A 21831-nucleotide genomic window follows, 5' to 3' on the forward strand; every position below is an offset into this window, starting at 1 on the left:
CCCTCTAGTAAAATTTTTATTTTACTTATAATACTTTTCAGCTTCAAAATTTCTATTTTTTACAATAACTTCTATCTCTTTACTGACATTACAAATTTAGTGAGATTTCATTCTATTTTCCTTAGATTCTTTTTTTTTAAATTTTATTTTATTTTTAAATTTTACATAATTGTATTAGTTTTGCCAAATATCAAAATGAATCCGCCACAGGTATACATGTGTTCCCCATCCTGAACCCTCCTCCCTCCTCCCTCCCCATATCATCCCTCTGGGTCGTCCCAGTGCACCAGCCCCAAGCATCCAGTATCATGCATCAAACCTGGACTGGCAACTCGTTTCTTACATGATATTTTACATGTTTCAATGCCATTCTCCCAAATCTTCCCTCCCTCTCCCTCTCCCACAGAGTCCGTAAGACTGTTCTATACATCAGTGTCTCTTTTGCTGTCTCGTACACCGGGTTATTGTTACCATCTTTCTAAATTTCATATATATGCCTTAGATTCTTTAGAAATGGTTTTTCTCAGTTCTTGAACACATTTTAAAAGTTGACGAAGCTTTTGTTTAATGTCTGAGCTTTCTAGGGGACTGTTTCTTTCTTTCTTTCTTTCTTTCCTTATGTATGGGCCATACTTTCTTGGCTTTTATTTTATTTTTTGCATGTTTCAATTTTCTGTTGAAAAGTGGGCATTTTAAATAATATGATGTGGTGACTTTTGAAATCAGTCTCTCTCTCTCCCCAGGATTTGTTGTTGCTGCTGTTTGTTAATATTTATTTCATTCTTTAGAAACTTTTCCAAGTTAATTGTGTAAAGTCTATATTTTGTGTTGTGTATGGCCACTAAAGGCCACTAAAGCCTCTGCTTGGCTAATAGCTGAACAGTAATTTCCTCAAATACTTGGAACCAATAAGTCTTCCAGTCTTTGCAGAGGGGCTCTGTGTGAACACTGGGTCATACCTTCAACACTCAGCCAGGCAACTGACAGCCCTGACTTTGCTTTCTGTGCAGAGCCTCAGGGTCAGCCTAAGACCTTATGGCCTGCTCAGATTCTTCCTGAGCTTGTTCCCAGCCTTGGGCAGGCACACAGCCCTATACATGATTTGGCTTTCTAGATTCCCAGTAATATGTTGAAGCTTTTCAAAGCCCCCCAAAATGTCATTCTGCAGTCTCTTTTTTAAGCTTTTTGTTTAACCTATTGTGAGCCCCAATTGCTATCCACTGCCTCAGGCGGCCACAAAAATAATCAATTGCCTCTAATTGTTTTCAACAGGGCTTTTCACACTAGGCAGTTTCCAATTAGGTCAAGTAAAGATACCTTTGCAAGTGGGGCCTCCAGGGCCTGACAGACAGGTCAAATAATTACAATTCTCTGAGTATTTGGCTTTCAAAGAACTCAAATCCCATTCTACTTCTCCCAGTGACTGTCAGACTGCTGGTGCTTATCATAATTGCAGGCTGTTGGTTTCAAGACTTCTATGGAACTGGAGAGGGAGATGAGAATAGGGCAAGTTACAGTATGACAAGGCTCACTATTGTTACAGATATTCAGCCTTTCTCTTCAATAAGCACTCCTCAGACTGCTGCAAGTCTTCAGGTAAATTCCCAGAGCTCTAAATATCTGCTTCTATTTTTGCAGACTTCCAAAGATTTTATGGAGGAAAGAATTTTCAATGCCTCTCACTCCAACATTTTTGCTGATGTCCTATTACATACTTTTTTGAAACCTAGAATGTATTTCTCTTTCTAGTCCCACTACCTTTTCAAACCCTGTCCACATATTATCTCCTAGGTGTGCATGTGATTTTTCTGAGGACACTGTCTTTTGGGGACTTGCCACTTTTTTCCCCTTCTAAGTCCAAGGAGGCCATGACAAAAAGAGGTGGCAAAGAGACTTTGAATGCTTCAGAACAGGAGTTCCTGATGATGCCAATACAATTTCAGGGTGGCCTTGATCATTAGATGCAAAAGTCAAGACTGGATCAGTTTTTAAACTGCTGCACTCTATCCTTAAAAGAACAAACTGGTAAGCTGAAAAATCTCACAGCTTTCCATAGTGTTTAAGAGCACAGGTGCTGTAGTAAGACAAGAATTCACTATTTCCTAGCAGCGATCATAATGGTACACACATTGTTGAGTCACTACGAAAATTAAGTGGAAAATAATTAAAATAAAATCCTTGACAGTGTCTGGCACAGGCATTTTCATTATCACTGTTAGAGCACCAAAACGTAGCAGCAATCCTGTATTGCACACCTAAGTATGAAGGGACCCCAGAAATCCACTCATTCAGTTGCATAACCAGGGCAATAACTCACAATGGCTCAAATCCCTATCAAATGATATCAAGCATATGTTTTAATATTTCCAAGGGAGTTGACTATCTCAATGATAGCTCATTGCATTGCTGAATCACTCTCATCATTAGAAAGCTCCTTCTTCTACTGAGCCCCAAATCTTTCTCCCCATTTTCCCTTGAATACCTCAAGAATAAAGCTATTACCATTTCAGTGCGACGATTCTTCCACTATCTGAAGGTTTCTCAGAAGCATTTTAACTCTTCTTTCTAGCTCTGGGGAAGAAGTTGGTACTTTCTACTGCTCACCAGCTTTCCCCTACCTCCAACTGCCATTGCCGGAGGTGTCCTGAAATCCAGTGAGATCTGGAAAGTGTGAATAGAGGAAATAAATTCCTTTTCAGATCACAAGAGATCTCATGATCTATTTTCTACCTCACTTCCCATGACAAATGAATCCCTGCCCCAGCTCTACCTTTTGAACACTACCAGTGAAACACACACACAAACAGAGAACAGGTTCAATTTATTGGTTGTTCTTTGGGAAAGGTTATATATAACATTATTGGGGTGAAGTTAAATTCTAGTTACAGATTCATAAAACTTTGCTTTCAACCAAATTAGCTTTTATGAAACTACCAAATCCCCCCTTATCCTCATAGACAGCAAAGGACCTTGATCATAGTCTTCATAATTCTCTGTTTTTCAAATGATTAAAGCAGACATAATACATAATGCAGTTGATATTAAATATATTGAGAATGACAAATCAGTAGAACTACTTTCACTCTTTAGCATTAACTTGTCATTTATAAATGTTCTGTACATACATTTTTTATTTTAGATTTTCTCCATAAAAGGACTTGTGGACAATTCATTATTATTTGCTATTAGTATACGCACATTTAATTCTTCCAAAATAACATTTAAGATCTCTCTTAGGATGCCTCAGAAATGTTAACCTTTAAGGAACATTCAGTTATAAAAATAAAAGCTCAGGTCTTGACTCTATAAGCAAGTTCAGATGTGTCAAGATTTTATTGTTTCCCTCTGACCTGATAAAAACCTCCAACAACATACAATGTGCCAGCTTCTTCTTTGCTCAACTCAGAGGAAGTCATATAAAGGAGAAAAAAAAAAAAAAAAAAACCATGCTTGAAATCACAGTGACCAAAGGATTTGAGTTAATAATTACATTAAATAACCATAACTTTTTGTTTAACTATTCACATTCCACACAGTGGAAATTATCCTTTCCTCCAGATTATTCGCTTACATTTTTAACTTTGCAGAACTACAATAACAAAAAACAACTTACAGACGCAGGATGTGTGTTTTTCTATTTTAATGCCAAGCACAAAGTGTACATCATAAAATTCATATTTGGTGTTTGGCATTATTTTAATAGGAAAGATCTAGATCACAAATATCTTGCCATAAAAATTCTACTATAGTAATGAAAAAAACATATCATTACATCATCAGTGATTCCAATACAATATTAACAGATATGGCACTTTCAATAAATGTTGGAAGATGCATGGGACTTGGGCTAGTTTTAATATAGGCACAAAAAGAAAAGCAGACATCCCCTTCTTTGGGTAGTGCTGTGCTTTTAGGGCAATTATGTTGCTTATTATCCCAGTGAAGTTCATTTTGAGCAAATTCTCTTCACTTAAGCCAAATCCAACTTACATGCAAAACTGTGGTACAAGCTACTAAAAGAAGATTCCTGCTGCCAACTTAAGTCATCTCTTTTTAACAAAATTGCAAACTTGTGGCAGTTAAAACAACAAGAGAGATTTGGTGTCTGCTGGTTCTGAATGTCATTTTTCCTCTCTAGTGTGGTTGTATATTTTCAGTTCCTTCTCCTTTCTTCTCTCCCACCCTCAAAATTCTAGCTTAGTATTTGCATGCTTAATTAAATCCATTCTGTGCTTTATTGTTGGGGGATGTGGACGATAGAAGGATTTAGGGCAGGGGCTACCATGGATGTGAAATGCACAGACGATGTGTTAGCACAAATTCTCCTAGTGTAGAATCATCAGTAGTGAGTTTCAACGTTTTAAAATTAGACTCAATATTTTGGGTGTTCAAGATAACTTTCTGCTTCAAAGTATGGTTCCTATTTAGTTGTTAGTGGGGAGAGCACTGGACCAAAACAAAAATAAAATAAAAGCAGCCTCTTTAGTTGCAATGATTCTTTGAACGCTAGAGCCTTCGTGGGCAAACCTAAATGCAAGTCCTGGTGTTTGTTTCCCATGTTACACATGACTTGGCTGGTGAGATTGAGAAGATGCGAGGCAAAAAGAGTACGGGGTGGGGTGGTTTACATATAAAACCTTAGGCTCGAAGAAAGCAGGTTGGCCAAATCCAACATGCAGGAAGGTTTCCCCACCCTGCACTTTGGCCATTAGATAAATCCTACATAGGCATTGCAAATAACCCAAGTTTAATCAGAGAACAGCAACTACCGCTAGGTTCCGAGTGGCTATAATGTTACATAAATCCTACCAGCAGTAGGACAGCTAATGCACACAAATGCTCTGATTTCTTAACTGGGGTTTCCCTTAGACTCTCAGAAGGTGAAGGAAGAAGCGCAGGTTATATGCCTTACATCTCCTCCCTGCCTTTTAACTACTCCTTAGCCAGAAGCAATTGCCTTCCTTGCCTTACTCTGCTCTGCTCTCCAGCTCAGTCTCTGCTGCTGCTGCTGCTGCTGCTGCAGAGTCGTGTCCGACTCTGTGCGACCCCATAGATGGCAGCCCACCAGGCTCCCCGATCCCTGGGATTCTCCAGGCAAGAACACTGGAGTGGGTTGCCATTGCCTTCTCCGGCTCAATCTCCTAACGATGGCTAAGACAGACCCCGAATGAGTGGAAAGGAGCAGGCCCTAAACTCTCTTATCTCAGCCGGGTCCTTGACTGTCAGGTACACTCAGCAGAGACAGTATGTTTTTATCCAACAGGGTTGTGGTTCTCAGAAGCACCACACAGAAACAATGAACCGGGGAAAAGGTGATGATAACCCAGCCAAAAGGACAGATAATAAGGCCTTCTTCTTATGAGGTTTTTGTCTTTTTCCTATTCTTGTGTAGGAGTTTCTGAATTACATCTTTTGTCCATCTGAGGGGCAAAGCAGGAGGGGCTGTTTTGGTTTCACTCACTTGGTTCTGAAAATAGGAGTGGTCAGTATTTATGTTTTAAGTTTGGTATTGAGTTACAGCTAATTTCAACAGTCACGGTGACTGCCAAAGTTAATGATTTTTTGGCAATTCTATTTCTCTTCTTTAAACATCAAGGGGAAATTTGCTAAAGCACGGGTCTCACTGTGTTTGGAGGTTGGCCTTTCCACACTCTGCCCATCTCCCGCCTGAATTTTGCTGGATCAATTGGTCCTCACCTGCAATCTCCCTCTTCTCTCAGCCCTCTATCCTTCTTGCCCTTGCACCATCAGCTTCCCCCAGAGTCTGAAAGGTCTTCCCCAAATAGGAAACATTTGCATCTATGGTCCAGCAAGTTGCTTTAGAACCCTTGACAGGGAAGGTGGTGGACAGAAAGTCACTGAGATCCTAAGAGGGGATGGACTGTGAGAGGGAAGAGGAAGGAGGGAAGCAAGCACAGGGTAAAACATCTTTTCCAAGGCCAAGGCAGCACAAAACAGGTCTCATGCCCCCAGGGAAGCCTCTCCATTAATATTCATTTGGAAGGGAGGATCTGGTCCCCAGGAGGGCACAAGGAAGACTGAGGCAGACCCAGACCACAGCCTGCCCACCAACCCCTCCCTACAAAGTGCCTGGGGTAGTAAGTAGCTTGGGTTTTCTGTGTCATCCCGCAAGGAAGCAGATACATTTACATACTAGGAAGTGCCCTCTAGCAGAGACTGTGTTTCCTCTGGTGTCTGCAAACACTCACAGGCACCCACAAACACTCAGGCACACAAACTACGCACTAGCAGGCTCCTGGAAGGAGGCAGCTGGTGGTCTTTCTTGCCTCTAGGTTTAAGCCAAGTAAGAATAAGGTTGATTGAGGTCTGTCTCTGGGCCCGCCTGGGGCCTGCATCCCAAGGACAGGCTGGGTGTGCCTGGCTTTAATCCAAATCGATGGATATGCAACGGCACTGCTTGACACGCGTGACCCTCTTCTTCTTGGTGGGTGGCTGGAGTTCAGGACAGTTGAGAGTGACCATCATGGTGGTGAATTTCTTGGGCTTGCAAAAGGAGCAGGACTGAAAGGAGCCCTCCTCTTTCCGGATGTGCCTGGGGATGTAGAAGGAGTTGCACTGGCCGTAGCAGAAGCGGTTGATGATGGTACGGCTGTTGCAGCCCTCCTCGTGGATGGTCTGCTTCAGCGGCTGGGTTTTGCACCAGTCTCGCTTCAGGTATTTGCGCTCGGTCACATGCAGGGCCTCCTGGCTGGACTCCAGCACCTCCTCTCCGGGCATGGCAGTGCCCCTCCCCTGGCCCCGCCCCCGGTTCCTGGAGCCAGGCTGCTGGGGAGACTGAGTCTGCTCGGAGTCATTGTGCTGGGCCTTGTCTGGTGGGGGGATAGCCCCTTGGGACCCCTTCTTTTTCCCCTCAGCAGCTGGCAACAGGGTCCCCAAGAGGAGAAGCAGGGCTCCCACAGTGTAGGCTGTGCGGCTCATGCTAAAGAGAGGAGACAGAGAGAGGAGGCATGAAAAACGTAAAAGTTAATTAACAAAAGCATTAATAAAACAGCCAGTATTTTATCAGGCACTTGGTAAACACTTGATGTAAGTGATTTCTTTTGTTTTCACAATATCTCCAGGAATTAGGTACTGCTATTCTCATTACCCTCTGACCCATGAAGCCATGTATTAGCTCATCCAGAGTTATACAGCAAATAAGCCAAGATATGGACTCAACTGGGAATTCCAAGGTGGCTGAGTGGTAAAGAATCTGCTTGCCAATGCAGGAAACTCAGGAGACACAGGTTCAGTTCCTGGGTAGGGGAAGATCTCCTGCAGCAGGAAATCCCATGAACAATGTGCATGTATGTTCAGTCACTCAGTCGTGTTGGACTCTTTGCGACCCTATGGACTGTGGCCCACCAGGCTCCTCTGTTCATGGGATTCTCCAGGCAAAAATACTGGAGTGGGTTGCCATTTCCTCCTACAGGGGATCTTCCCAACCCAGGAATGGAACCTGCATCTCCTGAGTCTCCTGCACTGCAAGCAGATTCTAACCACTGAGCCATCAGGGAAGCCCACTCGTGAGCCATACAAAAAGGCAAAAAATATGACACCAAAATATGATTCCCACACCACCACCTGCCCAGGTCAGAAGGTGTCCAATATGCTACTGGGGAAGAGCAGAGGGCAATTACTAATAGCTTCAGAAAGAATGAAGTGGCTGAGCCAAAGCAGAAATGACTCTCAGTTGTGGGATGTGTCTGGTGGTGAAAGTAAACTCCGATGCTGTAAAGAACAATATTACATAGGAACCTGGAATGTTAGGTCCACAAATCAAGGTAAATTGGACATGGTCAGGCAGGAAATGGCAAGATTGAACATCAACATCTTAGGGATCTGTGAACTAAAATGGACCGGAATGGGCGACTTTAATTCAGATGACCATTATTATCTACTACTGTGGGCAAGAATTCCTTAGAAGAAATGGAGTAGCCTTCATAATCAACAAAAGAATCTGAAATGCAGTACTTGGGTGCAACCTCAAAAATGACAGAATGATCTTGGTGCATTTCCAAGGCAAACCATTCAACATCATAGTAATCCAAGTCTATGCCCCAACCACTGCTACTGAAGAAGCTGAAGTTGACCAGTTCTGTGAAGACTGACAATACCTTCTGGAACTAACACCAAAAAAAAAAATGTCCTTTTCATCATAGGGGATTGGAATGCAAAAGTAAAGTCAAGAGGTACCTGGAATAACAGGCAAGTTTGGCCTTCGAGTACAAAATGAAGCACGGCAAAGGCTAACAGATTTGTCAAGAGAACATGCCGGTCATGGCAAACACTCTTTTCCAACAACCCAAGAGGCAGCTCTACACATGGACATCACCAAATGGTCAATAATTAAATCAGACTGATTATGTTCTTTGCAGCTGAAGATGGAGAAGCTCTTTCTAGTCAGCAAAAATAAGACTGGGAGCTGACTGTGGCTCAGATCATGAGCACCTTGTTGCAAAATTCAGGCTTAAACTGAAGAAAGTAGGGAAAACCACTATATCATTCAGGTATGACCTAAATCAAATCCCTATGATTATACAGTGGAGGTGATCAATAGATTCAAGGTATTAGATCTGGTAGAGTGTCTGAAGAACTACGATTGGAGGTTCATAACATTGTACAAGAGGCAGTGACTAAAACCATCCCAAAGAAAAAGAAATGCAAGAAGGCAAAATGGTTGTCTAAGGAGGCTTTAAAATAGCTGAGAAAAGAAGTGAAAGGCAAGGGTAAAGGGAAAAATATACCCAAATGAATGCAAAGTTACAGAGAATAACAAGGGAAGATTAAAAAAAGGGGGGGGGGGCGCTTAAGAGAAAAATGCAAAGAAATAGAGAAAAACAATAGAACAGGAAAGATTAGAAATTTCTTCAAGATATAAAGGGAACATTTCAAGCAATGATGGGCATGATAAAGAACAGAAATGGTAAGGACCTCCCAGAAGCAGAAGAGATTAAGAACAGGTGACATGAATACACAGAAGAACTGTAGAGAGAAGGTCTTAATGACCAGGATAACCATGATGGTGTGGTCACTCACCTAGAGCTGGACATCCTGAAGTGTAAAGTAAGCGAATGGGGGTGATGGAATTCCAGTTGAGCTATTTAAAATTCTAAAAGTTGATGCTGTTAAAGTGCTGCACTCAAAAAAAGTTGCTCAGTCATGAGTCATGTCAGATTCTTTGAGACCCCATGGGCTGTAGCCTGCCAGGCTCCTCTGGCTATGGAGTTCTCCAGGCAAGAATACTGGAGTGGGTAGTCATTCCCTTCTCCAAGGGATCTTCCTGAGGTCTCCTGCATTGCAGGCATATTTATTAACTGAGCCACCAGGGAAGCCCCCAGTATGTCAGCAAGTTTGGAAAACTCAGTAGTGGCCACAGGACTGGGAAAGGTCAGTTTTCATTCCAATCCCAAAGAAGGCATTGCCAAAGAATGTTCAGATTACTGCACAACTGTCTGTGTTTCACATGCTAGCAAGGTCACTCTGCTCAAAATCCTTCAAGCTAGGCTTCAGCAGTACATGAACCAAGAACTTCCATATGTACAACCAGGATTTAGAAAAGGAAGAGGAACCAGAGATCAAACTGCCAACATTCGTTGGATCATAGAGAAAGGAAGGAATTCCAGAAAAGCATCTACTTCTGGTTCATTGACTATGCTAAAGCCTTTGACAGTTTGGATCACAACAAACTGTGAAAAATTCTTAAAGAGATGGAAGTACCAGACTGCCTTACCTGTCTCTTGAGAAACCTGTATGTGGGTCAAGAAGCAACAGTTAGAACTGGACATGGAACAACTGACTGGTTCTAAATTGGGAGAGAAGAAGGACAAGGCTGTGTACTGTCACTCTGCTTATTTAACTATATGCAGAGTACATCATGCAAAATGCCGGGCTAGATGAATCACAAGCTGGAATCAAGATTGCCAGGAGAAATAACCTCAGATATGCAGATGATACTATTCTAATGGCAGAAAGTGAAGAGGAACTAAAGAATCTCTTGATGAAGATGAAAGAAGAGAGTGAAAAAGCTGGCTTGAAATTCAGCATTAAAAAAATAAAGATCATGGCATCCAGTCCCATCACTTCATGGCAAATAGTAGGTGAAAAAGGAGAAGCAGGGACAGATTTTTCTCTTCTTGGGCTCCCAAATCACTGCGGATGGTGACTACAGCCATGAAGTTAAAAGATGCTTGCTACTTAGAAGAAAAGCAATGACAAACTTAGACAGCATATTAAAAAGCAAAGATATCACTTTGACGACAAAGGTCCATATAGTCAAAGCTATGGTTTTTCCAGTAGTCACTTATGGATGTGAGAGTTGGACCATAAAGAACGGAGAGCACAGAATTGCTGCTTTTGAATTGTGGTGCTGGAGAAGATTCTTGAGAATCCCTTGGACTGCAAGGAGATCAAACCAGTCAACCCTAAGGGACATCAACCCTGAATATTCATTGGAAGGACTGATGCTGAAGCTGATGCTCTAATACTTTGACCACTGAAGAGCTGACTCATTGGAAAAGACCCTGATGCTGGGAAAGTTTGAAGGCAAAAGGAGAAGGGGCTGGCAGAGGATGAGATGGTTAGACAGCATCACCGACTCAACAGACATAAATCTGAGCAAACTCTGGGAGGCAGCGAAAGACAGGGAAGCCTGGTGTGCTGCAATCCATGGGGTTGCAAAGAGTAGACATGACTTAGCAACTGAACAACAACAAATACCATGATGCACTTCCAAATGATGAAACATGTCCTTCACATATATGTGTGTATGTGCATGGATGTGTATATGAAATTTACAAGGTAGAAAGTGGGCACAAGAAAACAGGTGTGTGCAAATATTTACATAGGTAAGTGCCAGAGATATGTTGAATAAGTTTATGATAGTGAATTATTATGACTGGGTCTGGAATTAGATATGGGTCAGCAGGAACAATGGCATATGAACAATGGCAAAAAATTAAAATAAGAGAAGAGGAGGCTACAGGAAAACTGACCAAAAAGAAAAAAAAAGGAAAGCAAAGATGGAGAGAGAGAAAAATGAATGGAATGAGGAGTGTAAATCAGAGAAAGGAAGACTATTTTAAAGCAGTATATTCAGGGAAGGTGGGGCAGACAGAGAAGGAAGAACAGGAGATGTATATTTTTCAAAAGGAGGGTGCAAGAGAGAAGCATCAGAGTATTAAGATTCTCCTGGGACAGTATTTCTCAAACCTGATTTTGCAGACAATCACCCAGGGATATTGTTACAATGCAGATTGTCATTCAGTAGGTCTGCCTTTCTTTTTTTTTTCCTACTGATTTTTTTTTTAATTTATTTATTTTAATTGGAGGCTAATTACTTTACAATATTGTATTGGTTTTGCCATACATCAACATGAATCCACCACGGGTGTACACGTGTTCCCCATCCTGAACCCCCCTCCCACATCCCTCCCCATGCCATCCCTCTGGGTCATCTCAGTGCACCAGCCCCAAGCATCCTGTATCCTGAATCAAACCTGGACTGGCAATTCATTTATTATATGATATTACACATGTTTCAATGCCATTCTCCCAAATCATCCCCCCTTCTCCCTCTCCCACAGAATCCAAAAGACTGTTCTATACATCTGGGTCTTTTTTGCTGTCTTGCATACAGGGTTATCGTTACCATCTTTATAAATTCCATATATATGCGTTAATATACCGTATTGGTGTTTTCCTTTCTGGCTTACTTCACTCTGTATCATAGGCTCCAGTTTCATCCACCTTATTAGAGCTGACTCAAATGTATTCTTTTTAATGGCTGAGTAATACTCCATTGTGTATTTGTACCACAGCTTTCTTATCCATTCATCTGTTGATGGAAGGTCTGCCTTTCTCACAAGCTTGAAACAGCAAGGTCTGTGGTATCCACAGCTATGGGGCATGGAAGGTGCTATGAAAATGTGAAAGGATTTTCTTTTCAATGAGTGCAGTTTCAAATTCACAGCCTCCCTCCTCAGGCTGTAACAGCGAGCCTGATGGATCCTGAGGCTTTCCCTGTCTTGCATCACCATTATGGTTCTGAACCCAAGGACACAGCTGTGAAGCACACATTTGCCTGCTCCCTTCTGACCACCAGTGTGAAACAGGATGACCACTAAGTGCAATTGAATAGTAACCTCATCACAACCCCCTAGGAACAATACAGGCTGGAATTAGTAGCAACAGTTACCTTTCAAAGACAAAGGCAGGGTAGAATCTACATCCTCTAAGGGGCAAGTCCTGTAGTAAAGACCATGCAACCCTAAGGATAATGTCAAATTAAGACACTATGAAAATCAAGATATTCTTAAATGGCACCTTTTAAACATTAACCTAATACTTTTGGGCAAGTTCAAGTTTGGAGCTGATAACGTGACATTTAGCTCCCGCTCTGACTGCAGACTCCCTGGCTTTTGTCAGTTTATGTTACAACATCCCTGTTCTTTAAACAGAGCCTTTTTGGCCTCAACAACAACAAAAAATTAATTTCTTTGTTTTGTATTAAAAAAAAAAATCGCTCATGAGGACAACCCAGTTATAAAACAGTCTGATTTTCTCCAGAGACCAGGATAACTTGAGCCATGACAATCCAGTCTCCTGAGCAAATATAGTGTGAATTTGGGAAGCTTTCAAAGTTTCTGTTCTTCACTCAATTCCAGGCCAGGATCTAAACTAAAATTCAGTCTCTGCCCATTTCCAAGAGGAGCACATAAGACAGCCTTATCTTCCCCATCGTTCCTAAAAGGGGCCTCCAGAAAAACTGAAGCCTCCAGAGCAAGAGTGCAGAGCCAGGATCACAGAGGCCAATCTGAGACTTGACCAGGAATGTATGATGACCTCACAGGACAGGTTCAAGTCATGGGGTCATGGGGCCAGCCCTACCTACAAACATCTATCCAAAAAATGCAGTTTTCTTTCTCTTCACCTCTTAGGACCTTCTTTATATTCATCTTTTCCTATCTGGCATTTTTCCATCTGTCATTAAATAAAACCAAGTTTGAGAGTTCTAAGGGCTTATTCATTACCTCCTCTTTCATTCCTGGCAGAGTGGGCTCTCTTTTATTCAGTAATGATTATTATGGACCACACTGACCAGCAAAACTTCTGTTCTTTGCATTTAAAATGCATTCCCACAAGCTGATGAGCAGAGCCAACTTTTGATTTCTGTCTCCTTCTAGCCTTGGGAGCTTCTTAATATTTCTCCTTTTTCTAGGAAAACTCCAAATACCCACTACTTTTTACCAGGTCCCTGGAGAACACTGTGGGGTTTATTTTCCCATTGAAGCCATTGGATTCACTTGGGCAGAAACCAAGAGTAAAGCAGTAAATTCAAAATTAGTCAACTGTGGTTTTCTGTTTTAATTTGGACCAACTTCCTGTTCCTATGGGAGTGTGCAAACCCCATAAGAAAAAGGGGTCTAGAGTGATAGATTGTTTTTAAGAAAAGTAAATTTTTTCTCAAAATAAGATTTATTATGTGTGAAAAAATATTATGAAATGGCTACACAGAAATTTAAAGCTTACTCTTAAATATCTTCAGCTTTTGAGTTCTTAAATATTATAATAGTTATTTGGAGAGAAGGAAAAAAACAACTTTATGAATCTCAGTCAACAGAGACCTCAACTTCTTAGAGCAATGCTCTGAGAACTCTGCATATCCCACATGAGTATGGTGGGAGGTGGGGGCACCAGGGGGATGAAAACTATACTTAGTGGTAGTACCAGGGCTCTGTCAAGTCATCGTGATCAATCACTCAACCTCCCCCCACACCAAATGATCTTGATCATGCATTGAAGGAAATAGGACTGATGTGTTCTTGAAATTCCAATTGTATTGTCACTAAATAATTTAGAATCTATAAATATCTAGACATGAGGGAAACCAAGAAACTATAAATTTCTTGTAGATAAATTCTTCACCTTGACATCTAGCAGAGTGCCCCATTATAAAAAATAGAAGCAAAGGCCAACCCAAATTTAGGTCTTATGGATTATCACCCATGTTCAACCATGAGCTGGAAACATTTCTGGTAACTTGCATTCTGAAATGACCCACTCACATTATTAAATTAAAGCTGCAACTCATGGACCCAGAGTGCAGCAGACACCTACAAAGATTTCCCTTATTTCTCCTTTGCAGATAATATTCTTCTTTCCAAAGTCTGCCCCTCAATGCACTTCTGCTTCACCAAATCATGTGATTATATTTTCATGGTGCGTTTTCTCTGCAACTGTTGCCCACCAGCAAGACCCACCCACCCCTACCTTTTTTTCCCCTTTACCACGGTCCTCCCCTCTAATCCACTTGTCCCAGAGGACATAGATACTCTCAAAGTATGTCTTCTCTCCCTGATGCTTTCCTTCAGGTTACTCTGAGTGATCAAAAGCAAACATCTGCCCAAAGATAACCCATATCAGCCGCCACTGTCCTGTGCAGGTCATGGTGATTTATTCTAACCTTCGCCGGCCGTAAGAATACAATCATCTAATTCTTGGGAATGAGGAATAAAAGTGCTGTGTGTAACCTGTTTCTAATATCCTCAGTGTCTTTGGGAAAGTTTAGGCCAGCTCCTTTCAGCACTCTTCTCGCCGTATTTCTCATTTTAGCTAACCAACCTGCTTGTAATCAGTTAAATGGAGTGCTGAGTGGGATTAACAGTGAGGAGACAATGATCAGCAAGCCAGATGTCTGTGGCTGAATGTCTGATCAATGTTTTAGAAAGCTATTCAACAGGCGTGACAGCAAATTATTCACCAGCATTAAAAAAAAAAAAAAAGAAAAAGATGGAAATGACAGCAAAGGCTCTAAGTGCAGGCCCAATTATAGAAGACCCTATTTCTTTTTCTTAGGACTAAATCTTTAAGGACAAACATTTTAAATTGGATCTTTACTTTTTAGAAAGATAGTCAAATTTTAGAAACTGAGCAGTGATGTTCTAAAGAATCTACTGGGTTGATTTTCTGTTTTCAGACAATTTGTACCAAGATGGTTGGCAAACTAGTGGAGGATAAATCTCACCTGTGTGTACTGCAAGCACACCAAGTGCGTCTTTTTTATACTGAAGACCACTCAGGCTAAGTCAGGCTGGGGCCCAACATCACAGAGGGCATAGAGAAGCATCTCAGGGGCTCTCCAGGCTCTTGGAAGATTTTTTTTTTGGTGAAGTTAATGATAGTATACAATTTTTTGCGGTCAACAAGAAACAAGTTGGAAAGTAATCAATGTTAAATGTTTACTAAGCGGCACAATTGAGAGACAGCCAAATCATAGGTTCTATGTTGTAGTAAAAGGTGTGTGTTGATCTCTGTGTGAGCAGGACTTGGGATTTAATTTCAAAACCATCTTATGGTACACCTTGAGGTCCTAAAATGTTACTGCCTCTCCAAATGCCACCACTCATAATAAGAATGGTGGCATTACACCACCTAACCTATATTTTTAAACCCTATGTGAGGCAATATACTCAGTTCTGACAGAACTTTATAATTGATTTTTCACAACAAAATAGGAGGTAGATAATATTGTCTTCCTTTTACCGACCAGGGAATCTAGACTCTGAAAAGTTAGGAGTTTATCCAAGGTCACACAGCTCCTCATGGGGAAATCGGGGTTTGAGTCCCATTCTTCTGAGCCCCCAAACACATGTCCTTAAGAACTATTCTAAGGACACACAGCACAATGTTTAATAAGGGACACAAGGACTTGTTTCTAATGCAATCAAATTTGAGGAATATTGTAACTCAAATAATTCTCTGTTTTGCTCATATGTGAAGAAAAAAACCTTTCTGATCCCAGGAAATACTGTTGTACTTCACATTTCTAAGTGCGTATGTTAAAACTAAGACAATTCCTTGCAGATGCAAGACATAGGCTGATAACACTGGCCTGGTGTGTGCCTTTCAGTTGGATGCTAAGTCACCTCCCCTACCTGTCCCATGCCTTTTACATACATTTAGGTTTTCCATCTGTCCTTCACTTTGTTCTGCACTGCTTTGCTGCTGACAAGCATTTCTTGGGAGAGGGGTTTGTGGCCTAAAATTTCTTGGCATTATATCATTTTTAATGCTTAAACCTTAAGAGCTTCAGTATAAAGACAAGGCAGGCAGCTTTCATTCAGAGATGTGGGGATGTAATAGGTTTCTACTCTCCCCCGTGTAGCCCTTCACCTAAAACTAGGTTAGCCAACTTGAATTTCCCATAGATCCGTGCATGGGTTAGCAAAACATTTCTCTCAAAATGAACTTTTAAGAAAATAGGAAACCTGTGAAATTACAAAGTTTACAAAACACTTTAATTCCTACAATGACCTGGGGGTTAAATACACACACACACACACACACACACACACACACACACACACCTCAGCACGACACCCAGCAACCAAGTTCTAGAGAGCCCTTAAATAATTAATACTAACAATTTGGAGTGTGCAATTTATTCAGTGATGGTTACTGGATCACCTACTGTTGTAAGCTGGAGTGTACCAGAGAGGAGAATGAATCTGTGGTTTTCTGAAAATACTTCTTTCCCTCGTTGCTTTGAAAAGTCCACCCTTTCAAGTCCCCCTCTTTCAAAAAAAAAAGAAAAAGAAAAAGACGTGGGGGCTGAAAAGCCCTGGGGTGAAAGAAGACTCCTTGCCCTGGGATGGGGGTTATCTTAAACTCTTCTCCGCTATTTATTTATCTTGTGTGTACAGTCAGAGAAAGCCACTACTCTGGGGTCCCTGGGGCAGTTTAAATCCCTGGTGACCCACTTAACACAATAGATTATTTTAATCAACTCGTGTCCTGGCACCATCTCGAAGAGGAACGTAAACACGCGCTCACCGCTTGGATCTGCTCTTTGCAGCCGGAGATCCAATTTCCTACCGATGGTCGCCTCTCTGCCCTTGTACCATTTAAGAAGAGACTTTTAACCCCTAATTTCGAGGCTGTATTTCTGTCTAAAAGAGTCGGGATTCAGAGACGGAAGGGGAGGAGAAGGCAGCAGTCACCAGATTCTACACGGGAGCCCCTTCGGGCCAGCTCTGGGCGCGCTGGCAGGGCTTCACTGGAGAGACTCCTGTCTGCCCCCTGCCTCGCCCGGGGTACCTTATCAGCGCCCCGCTCTGGGAAAAGCCTGGCTGGGGCGCCCCCAAGGCGGTGCTGGGATCCGAAGACAAAGCCAAGTCAGAACGGTGGCGCGTCTGTTTTTCCCAAGCCAGAAATCTACAAATAACTCCAACTGGCAAGGTGACGGCCCCCGACACCCTACCAGCCCCTGACTCTGCTCCGTGGGCTGCAGAGCGGTCAGCAAAGAAGGCGGGTGAAGACGAAGGATGACCTGGGCTTCCAAGCGGGGGACCAGCCTCCCGCTGCCAGTCCCGCGTCGTCCGCGCAGCGATACGCTGCAGGGTCCACTCGGACACAAATTAGGGCGGTACTCGCGGAATTAGGATCCGATGGATTGTCACTGCCCAGCGCCTGGACGTCCGCGGTTCAGTCGAGTCGCGCATGGGGCAGGAAGAATCCTAGAAGAGGAAACGCAGCACCCAAGAGTGCGCAGCCCGCAAGTACTGGTGTGTGCTATTTGCGGTGTGAGCACCATGGGCTCGCGGGCCTCGGCGTCCCGGACAGCTCACCGTACCTCACCGGTCCGGTTACCTGACCCTCGGGTTTCCGCCGCGGCTGAACTCCGCGGCTCCGCCGTTGCACAAGTCTCCATCTCACCTTGAGGATAGGCAAATGGATACATCGCTCATTCTCAGGATCTTCCACCCCATGGCAGGATCAGTCACAGCCCTCCGACGGGCGCGCCCTGAAGTCTCCAGACCCAGAGTTCCGCCTCAAACACAGGGGACCCTCTCGTGGCAACTTTTCCCGTCGTCTGTGGTCGAGCCGAAGGTTCCTGCTGCTCCCCACTACTCCCCGGCGCTCATTCTCCCTCTGCTACTGCGCTCTGTACGCACGGTCTCCGCGCCCTCACCCAGCGGGCACGCCTGGCAAGCGTGGCTGCCACGCACACTAGCAGAGTATTAGCGGAGCTCCGGGAGGTGGCAATGGGATGCGGGGTTCTTGCTCTTAACATCCTCTTTCCCAGTCATGCATGCCCTGCACACTGCACAAGGTGAGGTCAAGGCAGCCAAGACCTTGGGCACGAAGGACCCCGCGATGGTTCTTGAGGGTTCACCCAGGGAACGCGGGGCCTCGGCCTGAGCGCAGGAAGGGATGTCGAGCACCGAGCGGGACGCGGGAGTCGTTTCCCGACCCCTACACACATATACATACACACCCCCACACACACACATACACACGCCTGCGTCTCCGCGCTCACCTGTCAATGCAGCGGGCCTTCGGGGCCTGCGCTCTCGACGCGTGGCGCGGTGTGCGGCCGCGGCCAGAGCCGCCCGGGCTCCGCGTGGGGTCAGCGGGACAGAGAGTACCGCTCTTGCGGCACACTGGGTCGCCCGGTCCGCGGAGGGCGCACCGAGTGAGGGGCATCGCGCCGTCTCCCGTTTAAATGCCGGCGGCGGAGCGCGGCGCCCGGGGCCGCGCCTCTTCATTGGCCAGGCGCCGCCGCCGCCACGGGACCCGCTATCCGCCCCCTTTCCCGGTACTGCCCCCGCCCCCCGCACCCCTCCTGCCTCCCCGCGGGGTCCCCTCTCTCTGCCGGCCTCGCCTCTTTGTCTGCTCCCCCCGCCCGGACCGGCTGGGAGAGGTCACCCCAGGGAACTGCGCCTGGAATGCACAGCAAATCACATTTTCCGCTCCCGTTGGAGGGGGAAGCGCGGGAGGAAATCCCCCCGGCTCTCGGCCCCTCATTCCTCCTCCGCCCCAGGCCTGGGCTTTTCCTCTCGTCGGCCCCGCGACGCGCTCGTTCGCGGAGACTGCACAGGGAAGAGCAAGATCTCCGTGGGATCGCGACAGATGAGGCGATTCTTTTCCGGTGGAGGCAGCGGGACTGCCGGGAGCTCGGGTTGAGCGGTCGCCGCGGCTGTGGTGCGGCACCGCCCGAGGCCCCCAACTTCGAGGGCGCTGACCCCGGCGCCCCCGTTAACCTCGGCGGGCTCGCTGGCCGCCAGCAGGAGCCTGTCGCCAACATAACACCCTTCTCTCCTAGCCCGCCACGGGCGCTTTCAGCTCAGATGCCGGCGGCCTCGGCTGTGAGTGTACAGAGGGAGTAACGGGGGGCAGAATAACCGAAAAGGACCCTAAAAATCTAAAATGCAAAGTCAAGGTTTCCATGCAGATTACTTTTAAAAGGGAGAGAACAGTCGCTAGGAGAGAAGAGGTTTTCGGTAGCAAGTTGAAGATGAATAAATCAAGAAAATAAAACGTCAGACGAGGAAATAACTCTCTAGAAATGGAAGACAAAAACCTACGTATGTGTAAAACCGATGTCACATTCTGTATTCATTACTGAGAACCCGATGAAGAGTGGCGAACATATCAAGCGCAGAAATTTTTTTTTAAAGATGAGCGAACACTTTGATTTGTTCTCTTAGCTTGGAAATCGGTTCCTCAAAGAGGCCGTAAACTTTTGTGTGTCGACGTTAGAAGCCCGTGCAAAAATCGACCCGGCTGCAAGGTTTGCAGACCGGCTCCAACAGCGAGGTCAGATGATGACGTTGAAAAACGTTTGTTACAGAAGGAAATTTGAAGGTGTTTGTACTGACTACAGCAAAATAAACAAAACAATGAAACCCATCAAAAGGTACTTGTGAAACATTCGTGATTTAAGTACTTAGCTTAAGAAAACAAAACAAACCCCCAAACAGCCTGGATTTTTTTTTCTGTCTAGGCAGGCATTAGGGGGAGAGGGCAAGAAGTATTGAACTCCTTCTAGATGATGTTAGGAACTTGAAATCGATTTTTCAAAATAAATGAAACAAGAAGGAAGTCTGCATTAAATCACTATCTAGAGAATCTTCATCAATCTGCATGTTTTGTTTGTGCAGACGGCAGTTTCTACCCATGAACTCAGTGCTGCACTTTAAATGTTTTCAGTAATTTTTTGTTTAAAAAAAAAAAAAGCCATAGTTTGACCCATAGTTTCTAGTTGCCTGCAAGATTCAAACATTCAACAGGGCTCAAAGACTTATCTTGGTCAAGTGGACTGCAGGAGAGATACACAGAAATATACAAAATATTTAGGCAATTAACAGCCCAGCCAAAGCCCACCAAGCTGTAGGAGCCAGCTGCTTTCTGCGTGTGTAAACTATTCCACCAAAGAAAAGGAAGCATATTTTACAGATTCATAAACTCCTTCTAATCTAAAATCAGCGCTTTAGTCATGGGTTGTTTTTTTTTTTTTTTCCAAGACTCATATAAATTGATCCAAATAAAACTACAGGGACAGAGTTTACCTCCTACATTGGAAGTAATTGTTTTAGAGCCCCAACACTCTGGTTTTGTATATCTCAATCTATGTCCATCACTATCTCTATCTAGTAAATGTTGTTAATTGCTAGGATTCCTCCTCAGGAGGCTTCTCAGATCACACTCCCTGCAGTAGAAACACCCCCACCCCACCCCGCTACCCCACAGCTCTTTGCCTCATTTCACTGCATCATTTTTCTTCTTTGCCATTTTCTCTCCCTCCCACTAGAATGTAAGCTTCATGAGAGTGGGCACTTTGTCAGTCTTTGTCACTTTGATTCCACGAAGTACGTAGAATACAGAGTGTCTAACACAGACTTGGGGTTCAATAAGTAGCTGTGGATTGGGAATATTCATCATATGCCCACTTGGTATGATTATCAGCTGAACCAATCCTGAGGATATATCCATCATAGGCCCTCCCCTTGCAGAGTTTATAGTCTACTCTGTTTGTAAATATTTATATAGAAAGTTAAGCTTTCTGCCTCACATTTGTGTTTCCACAGCTCTCAACCAGTCATTGCAAACCATTATCCAATCTAGATGAAGGCATAAGAGTAAAAATTCTTCAGACCTCTTTAACCATAATTACATAATTGAAACCTGCTCTTACTAAGAGAGGGAAGAAGAAGAATGACTCCATGTAGGCAAACTTAAAATTTGAAATCTGAGATGCCTAAACAATAATCACTAAATGATAAATTTCACTTACAGAAATCACTCTCAAATTAATTTGAGGCTGTTATGAGAGAAGTGTCAGTGCTGCTCAGCTACTGGTTTATAAAAGGAAAGTCCATTTCTCTTGTTTTGCTCACCTATCTATAAAACGTGTTTCTCTCCATCTAACTCACAAGATGCTAAGAGGAGGCTACTCTCTCAATCTGGAGAAGAAATTTGAAGGCCTTTGCATGGAAGTTTTTGCTTAGGTCTGCTAAAGCTATTTATGTCTGTTTCCTTAATTTCAGAGACCATGTATGCCATCTTACATTGGCTTAAAAAAGAATAAAGCCCTTTGTCCATTTGGAACTGACCTTATGTGGTGATGGTACAGTCACTAAGTTGTGTCTGACTCTTATATCCCATGGACTGTAGCCCGCTAGGCTCCTCTGTCCATGGGATTTTCCAGGCAAGAATACTGGAGTGGGTCGCCATTTCCTTCTCCAGGGGATCTTCCTAACCCAGGGATCGAACCTGGGTCTCCTGCACTGCAGGCAGATTCTTTACTAACTGAGCTACAGAGTCATGTTGACCTTATGTGTTCCTCCTTAAAAAAATGTGATAGTAATTCTGACAATGATTACAGAGAAAATATTTGCAATGGTCAAATAACAGTTAAATAATTTACATTCAGAATAGATTCTTTTTATAAAGTAACAAGAAAAAAATTCCACAAATAGCTCAATATGAGTTGGCAAAGCACATGACCAGGCATTTCACAAAAGAAGGAAACTGAACAGCCAATAAACA

The 21831-nt window shown here is 43.6% G+C and overlaps 1 protein-coding gene across 1 annotated transcript; it reads right to left on the bottom strand.

Annotated features, from left to right (window-relative positions):
- Nucleotides 1-2802: 2802 nt before the first annotated feature.
- Nucleotides 2803-18547, bottom strand: GREM1 (gremlin 1, DAN family BMP antagonist). The gene is made up of 2 exons (XM_019968467.2): nucleotides 18320-18547; nucleotides 2803-6940 (listed from the first exon to the last, which is right to left on the bottom strand). Exons 1-2 carry the CDS (start codon nucleotides 18484-18486, stop codon nucleotides 6385-6387), a joined length of 723 nt encoding a protein of 240 aa, XP_019824026.1. The 5' UTR covers nucleotides 18487-18547; the 3' UTR covers nucleotides 2803-6384.
- Between the last annotated feature and the right edge of the window lie 3284 nt (nucleotides 18548-21831).

This window comes from Bos indicus, chromosome 10, assembly GCF_029378745.1.
Source record: "Bos indicus isolate NIAB-ARS_2022 breed Sahiwal x Tharparkar chromosome 10, NIAB-ARS_B.indTharparkar_mat_pri_1.0, whole genome shotgun sequence".
In the NCBI taxonomy this organism is placed as follows: Eukaryota; Metazoa; Chordata; class Mammalia; order Artiodactyla; family Bovidae; genus Bos; species Bos indicus.